Raw genomic sequence first — 8,527 nt, 5'->3', positions numbered from 1 at the left:
TTTGTAATATTCTCTTGAAACCCCATTTATGTTCCTTAAAGAAACCTATTTGTCCTTCCCATAGGAGACTTTTCTCTCCCCCACCCTACTTTATCCTGTTAAGCCAGGTTATTTAAATCCCAAATTCTAACTACTCTTTGAATTATCCATTACTGGGCACTCCTACATATATGAGTATAGCATGTGTAAGTAAAAGTGTGCTTCTCTTGTCAATTTAATCAGCAGGCCCTCGGTTCTTAACACAAGAGAGCAGAGGAAAAGTTATTCCTACCCTGTAGTTTATAATGTATGATGTGTACATGAATTAAAATGGGGAGAAAGACTTAGGATAGGGAGACTAATCCAGACATGATTAGCAGGAGAGAAAGTAGAGACAAGTATGTCTTTTGGAGAGACTGTAGAAGCAGAATTATAAGATTTGGTTAAAAAAAAAAAATGGGAAGGGACAGTTGACAATGACTGTGAGGTTCTGAGCCTGGACAAGTGGACCCATGATGGTGCCAGTAACAGAGTTAGGAAACACAAGAGAGGTTGAGGCTGTAAGAAAATAGAGCAAGTCAGTGGAAACTGAAGCCTGGGAACAAGATTAGAACTGGAGATACGGATTGGAGTCAAGGCAGCACACATGGACCACTCCCAGGAGATCTTGGGGTGAAGGGAAAGAGGAACACAACAGTAACTTAGAAGTCACCTGAGTTTCTCTCCCATTTGGGGATTTTTCAGGATTCCCAAAATTTACAACATCAACTCAATGCTAGCTACACTTTGATAATAGCACGACAAAACCCAAGTTCTTGGGGGGCACAAGTAGGGAATTAAACTATTAGGAGGCGTCTTTCTTTCTTTTTTTATTCCAGGTTTACATATCCACCTCTTCATCATTAAGTCACAATATTTTATCAAAATATACAAACAGCACAGATACTTAAAAATGAATAGCTAGAATTCTAGTTAAACAAGATCGACTGCTACCAGTAGCATGCATAGGTCTTTTATCTTGAATAATGCCTAATGGGAGACAAATGAGTCATCAAATCAACTTTAAGGGTATAATAAGAGATTGGTTTTCTCTTCTGTTGGAAGAATTGTGCACTTCCTTTCTTGTTACAGTGTGAAGCGGATGGTAATGAGTGACTTCCACTGATACTGAAGTCAGCTGAGAATGGGCGGATGAAGTAATTCTACCGGGAGGAGTGAATGACTCTATCTTTGTTGACTCTAATGTCTGTGTTGACAAGATGGCCACAGCAGATGTTTTATTAAACCCTCCATCTCAGTGACATGAGCTCTTCTTACTTTCCATTTCCTCCTTCCCGAGAACTTCAGGGCTAATCAGAATGAATGGATTTGTAAATCTCAAGTTACAAGCTATGTTTATTGTGAAGAATTCCCATAAAAACCGATCCAGGCCTGCCCCCACCACCATTTACACTTCCACAGATGCGAACACAACCAAACGGGTCAGTGGCTCCTTGTCTGCGTCTGAATGACGTCCATTCCTGCAGCTGGTGACATCCTGTTTCGGTCTTGAGAAGTCAGTGCTCCCTGTGCCCCTCAGGTCATTGATCAGCTGTTGGTGGCCACGGAAAGAGCCATGATTTAGGGCAGTAGGAACTTTTCAGATCTTTCCACAGTGCAGAGGAGAACCATCATGCCAGTAAGTAGCTATGGTTAGTAATGACCTAGCTTCAAGAGTGACCACAGGAGAGGCACCAAAGGGCATGGTTATTAGTGGAGTGGAGTTGGCTTCTGCTGCAGATACGAAGTCAGTGAGGAGCTAAAAGTCTCAGTCTGTATTATTGAGTGTTTCTTTTCTTTCCCAAGGTGAAAAGGAATCCAAGGAGCGTCACTGGAACAGGTTTGCAGATGCAAGGCAAATTCCCTCGTGTGTCAGGGGAGGTCCTTCAGGATATCAACCTCTCCATCCCTGGGTTAATGAAGGAAAAGTTTCTGAACATGTTCTGGTCCATACTGTTGATCAGGGCTCTGTCTGCAAATGACAGCCGGGGCTTCTCATTTAAGAATTCTTTGTCGAAATTGCTGCAGTCATACGGTGATTTCTTGAGGAGAGTTTAAGGGAGGGGTGGAGGGAAAAAGGGAAGAAAATCAGCCACTGAATTAATTATCCTCATTTTTGTTATCTAAGCTATAGTCGCTGTATGACAAGGTGGGCACTGTAGGTCAACAAGTAATACTTACGGTTGTTTGGATTTATGGACTGTTTCCAAGATCTTGAGGCATTCACTTAGCAATAGCACAACTAAATGCATGTAAAGGAACTTCACTATATACATTCAGATAGGATGTCCTGCTTCTGGTTAATAGTTTACATGAAACGGGATTGGCACTTAGAAGCAGCAGTGAGCCCAAATTTGACCTGTACTCATTCAGTTTTCAGGGACAGTTTAGGGAGGGGGAGGAGGGAAGGGATGGAGGGTGGGAACTGAGGGCAGGAGTTTTTCGGATTATGTATTCCTGTTCTTATATGAATATCCTTCACTACTGTTAGTTCCTCTACCTGTGTTAATTTTATTATTAACCATCTTGGACTGTCTTCCACAGACAGATTGTGACCACAGGTAGATAGATTCCCTCAAGCCACCCAGTCCACTGGTGTCCATGAGAAAAAAAAAAAAAAAGAAAGAATGTAAAAGCAAGCATCTATTTATAAATACTGCTTTCTATTGTGGATAGCTCAATTTTCTGAATGTTATCAAAAAGTCCCCTTTGTATATATGAGCATAACTAAGAGTCAGCCCCTCAAGGGGGCTTGTAGCCTGGTGAGGCCAATGGCCTGTGGCTTAGCCTACAAATAGTTCTTTATACAACATTTGAGGGAAATTCCTTCCCACTGGCAGAATCAAGAATTGTCCTATAGGGAAAGTGTAGATCAAAATTCTGATTTTTAGGTGGACAATATCAAGTTGATCGTGAGGTACCATGGAATTTGAGACAGGAGTCACATTATTCTGATGAGCTAAAGCAAGGTAAAAATTCATTTTTTTTATTGTGTTATGTTAGCATACAGTACTTCATTAGTTTTTGATGTAGTGTTCCAAGAGTCACCCCGTGCTCCATGCAATCCGCGCCCTCCTCAATACCCACCACCAGGCTCACCCATCCCCCCACCGCCCTCTCCTTTAAACCCTCAGTTTGTTTCTTGGAGTCCACAGTTTCTCATGGTTTATCTCCCCTCTGATTTCCCCCCCTTCACCTCTCCTCTCCATCTCCTAATGTCCTCTGTGTTATTCCTTATGCTTCACAAGTAAGTGAGACCATATGGTAACTGACTCTCTCTGCTTGACTTATTTCACTCAGCATAATCTCCTCCAGTCCCATCCATGCTGATGCAAAAGTTGGGTACTCATCCTTTTATCACAAATTATTAGCTCATCGATTAGGCATGGCACTTTCACAAATAATAAGAGTGCTAGAGGCCAGCCTGTAGAACACTTAGAGCATCCCCAGAGCTGGGGACAAACGCTGAAACGGACTCTGCTAACCCTGGGAACACACTTGCTGCTTCTGGCCACCTACTCTCCTAGTAGGAGTAGCTCTTTTCTAGAGTGAAGCACTCTGCTTTGGAATCCACAAGCCTATGCCCTCTCCATGCAAAAAGATAGCAGAGATGGTTTTTATCTACCCAGGTCTTTACTGCTTCTTTCCCAGTAATCACCAGGAGTGGGTGAAGCTGGCAAACCCAGCACTTTGTACAGCAAAGTGCTTTACTCTTAAAAAAAAAAAAATCAATTCTTGTAAAAACGGTGGTCAAACAAACCTAACCTAAAAGCAACCATTTGAGCCATGCTTGCACCGTTCTCAACATCCGTCTGCAGAGCTCCTTCATCTTAACCATGCTTTTTTGTCTTCACTTTATGGTGGCCAGTTCTGCATGTGGCCAGGTCATTCTGCCTCTCCTTATGGAGCTTAGTGACTTTTGCTAGGGAGCATACACATGGGAACGTAGAGACCTGTCTTTTCCCAAGCCCCAACTGACTTCTTCCTTAAACAGAAGAACACATAACAATCACTATCAGAGAATAGAGTTACGTGAATGAATTATAAATGTCAGGCAGACTTGAATAAATAGCACGGAAATGATGGTTCCCACATCCCTGACATCCAAGTCCGACTCATGTAGAGGGACCATGGAGCATGGATGTACCCATGCAAAGGCTCCATATCTTCTCGGAGAGTCCCATGGCACATGCATGTTAAGTCTGGTGCATGTACGCCCAGCAGTTCGTTTTTATGCAGGTACGTGACTTCAGCACGGAGGTTAGATACTCCAAACAAGAGTAACATCCCCTTGCATCCCGTTCCCCCACCAGCCAAATAACCTGAACTATAGTTAAGGAAGCCCTTTCCTCTAAGAACAACCCAGGAGGAAAGCTGGGGCTCCGGGGTGAAGGGTGGGCAGGCAGCCCGGGGCTGGGGGAGAAGCAAAGCAGGAATGGCGGGGAGCAAAGGGTCCTGGTGGGTCCTTACCACTTTGGGCCGGAATGGTGGGTCAATCTCCTTTCTTTCAAGCTCTTCCCAGTTGATCTCCCGAAACAAAGGGTGCTGGCGGATGTCTCCCCTCACTCCCAGCCTCTTTTCTGGTTCCCTCACGAAGAGCTGAGCAGCAGCAGAAAGGGGGGCGTTACTTCTCAAGGGACTAGCTGGTCAGCCTCGGATGACATCACATTTCTTAGTGCACAAGCCAAGAGCCACGGAATTTGACTTTTCTAATCTTATTTCTGTACTTACCAGTACCAACTGTTGCCTCCAGTCACACTGGTGACAACATTCTCCCTTAAATGAGCCTTCTGAACATTCCAGAATCTGGGCTTTTGCTTCCTTGCCCTAGAAATGCTGTCTTTCAAGGGATATAAACCTGGTTTGAAATCAGCTTTGTATACATCCTACATGTATAGGACCTCTGGCAGGTTAGGGGACTCTCTCTCAGTGTCCTCACGTGTGAAGTGAGTGAGGTATCCTTCCTGCGGGACTGCTCTGTGGGGGGGATGGTAGGAGGACACACACACACACACACGCACACACACACACGTGTGCACTGATGCCTGGTCTGTAAAACCAAGCCACAGAGAGTATGTGGATCATTTGCCGCTTCGTTGACTGCGCATTAATCGACTTTGATTTCTGATGAAGCTGCCTTCTAAGGAAAACAGTCCTGCCATGAGGAAAAGCTCACTTTAGGGATAATATAAACCAGTTGCCGAGAGTCCGCTTTGGATAAGACATCTGCAAGCCTGCCGGTAAAATAATATTTAAGTCAAATCATCTTTAATATTTTCTGACTTGTTCCATATATACATATATATATATATACACACATATATACACAAATATATATATATATATATATTTGTGTGTTGTCCCCTCTCCTGTTACTTTCTCCCACAAGGTCAAACTGAACATTGGCCAGGACAGGAAAGAAACTTGGAAACTCTTCAAATTCAAACACAGTAGGACAAGGGCAGTATGGAATAGGAGAGTCTAAACACGGGACCTGGGGAAGCCACAGGTCCCAAGTGCCTGCCGTGGGTGCCACTTTTTCCTTCCCCAGCTAGATGTCTGTTTATAAAGTCACAGCTAACTACAGGGTATCATAAGGACACCGTGGGTCTCTGAAACAAAAACCACAGTGAAATGCCGTGATTTTTCCATGAGGCTCGGGCAGGGCCTGACCTCCATTAACAACTAATTTAGAGGGATTTCTTGTTTTTACCCCTTTTAAGAATAGCCAGTCTATGTGTTTTCCAACACTACTTTACTTGTCTTGCCTTCCTACTTGAAAATCTTCAAAGGTTTTACCAAACCCTTCCCCTGCAAAATCCCCAAACTAAAAGAACAAAACCAACATGCTGGAGCAAAGTGGAGATTTTTTTCTTCTTTTTCGTAATTATGATAATTTTTTTTTAATCCAAATGTAATGCTAATATAACCTCCTAGTACATCCACATGATTAGTTGTCCTAACGTCCTCCCACGCTTTACCCTATGCTGGCAGAGGCAGCCTCTTAATGGAACTTAAGGCTTTAAAGCTCTTAGAAAATCACTAACATGAGGCTGTCATTCAAGAGATTTATTACCCACATGGCCTTGGGCAGGTCGTCTCAGTCTCCTCACCTATAAAATTCATGGTGAAGCAAGGTCATCCTATGCCATGGGGAGTCCTATGTCCTCTGCGCTTAGGTGGCCATCCCAGGCTCTCTGTGGCCTCTGCTGACACACATTCTTCCATTCCCACCGTAACCCTCTCCTCTGTCCAGACATGTCTACTCACCGAATGTGCCACCTGTCTTTCCTACCTCTGTCCTTCGCTAGTGACCTTTCCATCTTGAGAGGAAATACCTCTCTATACCTTCTGCTCCCATTTCCTTCTCCCCATTTTTAAGTCCCAGCCCGCCAGTCTTTAAATGTCCCTTCTTCTTTGTGAGGTTTTCTTTTTTTCTTTTTTTTTTTTCTTTAATTTTATTTTTTATAAACATATATTTTTTTCCCCAGGGGTACAGGTCTGTGACTCGCCAGGTTTACACACTTCACAGCACTCACCATAGCACATACCCTCCCCAATGTCCATAACCCCACCCCCCGTCTCCCAACCTCCCTCCCCCCAGCAACCCTCAGTTTGTTTTGTGAGATTAAGAGTCACTTATGGTTTATCTCCCTCCCAATCCCATCTTGCTTCATTTACTCTTCTCCTACACCCTTAACCCCCCATGTTGCATCTCCTCTCCCTCATATCAGGGAGATCACATGATAATTGTCTTTCTCCGATTGACTTATTTCGCTAAGCATGATACCCTCTAGTTCCATCCACGTCGTCGCAAATGGCAAGATTTCATTTCTTTTGATGGCTGCATAGTATTCCATTGTGTATATATACCACATCTTCTTTATCCATTCGTCTGTTGAGGGACATCTAGTTTCTTTCCATAGTTTGGTTATTGTAGACATTGCTGCTATAAACATTCGGGTGCACGTGCCCCTTCGGATTACTACGTTTGTATCTTTAGGGTAAATACACAGTAGTACAATTGCTGGGTCGTAGGGTAGTTCTATTTTCAACATTTTGAGGAACCTCCATGCTGTTTTCCAGAGTGGTTGTACCAGCTTGCATTCCCACCAACAGTGTAGGAGGGTTCCCTTTTCTCCGCATCCTCGCCAGCATCTGTCATTCTGACTGGTGTGAGGTGGTATCTCATTGTGGTTTTGATTTGTATTTCCCTGATGCCAAGTGATATGGAGCACTTTTTCATGTGTCTGTTGGCCATCTGGATGTCTTCTTTGCAGAAATGTCTGTTCATGTCTCCTGCCCATTTCTTGATTGGATTATTTGTTCTTTGGGTGTTGAGTTTGCTAAGTTCTTTATAGATTCTGGACACTAGCCCTTTATCTGATATGTCGTTTGCAAATATCTTCTCCCATTCTGTCAGTTGTCTTTTGGTTTTGTTAACTGTTTCCTTTGCTGTGCAAAAGCTTATGATCTTGATAAAATCCCAATAGTTCATTTTTGCCCTTGCTTCCCTTGCCTTTGGCGATGTTCCTAGGAAGATGTTGCTGCGGCTGAGGTCGAAGAGGTTGCTGCCTGTGTTCTCCTCAAGGATGTTGATGGATTCCTTTCTCACATTGAGGTCCTTCATCCATTTTGAGTCTATTTTCGTGTGTGGTGTAAGGAAATGATCCAATTTCATTTTTCTGCATGTGGCTGTCCAATTTTCCCCACACCATTTATTGAAGAGGCTGTCTTTTTTCCATTGGACATTCTTTCCTGCTTTGTCGAAGATTAGTTGACCATAGAGTTGAGGGTCTATTTCTGGGCTCTCTATTCTGTCCATTGATCTATGTGTCTGTTTTTGTGCCAGTACCATGCTGTCTTGATGATGACAGCTTTGTAATAGAGCTTGAAGTCCGGAATTGTGATGCCACCGACTTTGGCTTTCTTTTTCAATATTCCTTTGGCTATTTGTGGTCTTCTCTGGTTCCATATAAATTTTAGGATTATTTGTTCCATTTCTTTGAAAAAATGGATGGTACTTTGATAGGAATTGCATTAAATATGTAGATTGCTTTAGGTAGCATAGACATTTTCACAATATTTATTCTTCCAATCCAGGAGCATGGAACATTTTTCCATTTCTTTGTGTCTTCCTCAATTTCTTTCATGAATACTTTATAGTTTTCTGTATATAGATTCTTAGTCTCTTTGGTTAGGTTTATTCCTAGGTATCTTATAGTTTTGGGTGCAATTGTAAATGGGATTGACTCCTTAATTTCTCTTTCTTCTTTCTTGTTGTTGGTGTAGAGAAATGCGACTGATTTCTGTGCATTGATTTTATATCCTGACACTTTACTGAATTCCTGTACAAGTTCTAGCAGTTTTAGAGTGGAGTCTTTTGGGTTTTCCACATATAGTATCATATCATCTGCGAAGAGTGATAGTTTGACTTCTTCTTTGCCGATTTGGATGCCTTTAATTTCTTTTTGTTGTCTGATTGCTGAGGCTAGGACTTCTAGTACTA

The 8,527-nt window shown here is 42.8% G+C and overlaps 1 protein-coding gene across 6 annotated transcripts in view; it reads right to left on the bottom strand.

Annotated features, from left to right (window-relative positions):
• Positions 1–830: 830 nt before the first annotated feature.
• PRKCQ (protein kinase C theta) overlaps positions 831–8,527 on the bottom strand; it is a 173,815-nt gene continuing 166,118 nt past the window's right edge. For all 6 annotated transcript variants that reach the window (XM_032881635.1, XM_032881637.1, XM_032881636.1 and 3 more), the window contains 2 exons: positions 4,489–4,617; positions 831–2,060 (listed from right to left, as the gene is read on the bottom strand). In XM_032881635.1, the coding sequence (XP_032737526.1) occupies positions 1,905–2,060; positions 4,489–4,617 (285 nt within the window). In that variant the 3' untranslated portion in view covers positions 831–1,904. The remainder of the gene's footprint in view (positions 2,061–4,488; positions 4,618–8,527) is intronic.

Source organism: Lontra canadensis, unplaced genomic scaffold (genome assembly GCF_010015895.1).
Source record: "Lontra canadensis isolate GAN:19392208 unplaced genomic scaffold, GSC_riverotter_1.0 scaffold76, whole genome shotgun sequence".
NCBI classification, from domain to species: domain Eukaryota; kingdom Metazoa; phylum Chordata; class Mammalia; order Carnivora; family Mustelidae; genus Lontra; species Lontra canadensis.
This window is presented reverse-complemented; position numbering and strand designations above follow the sequence as displayed.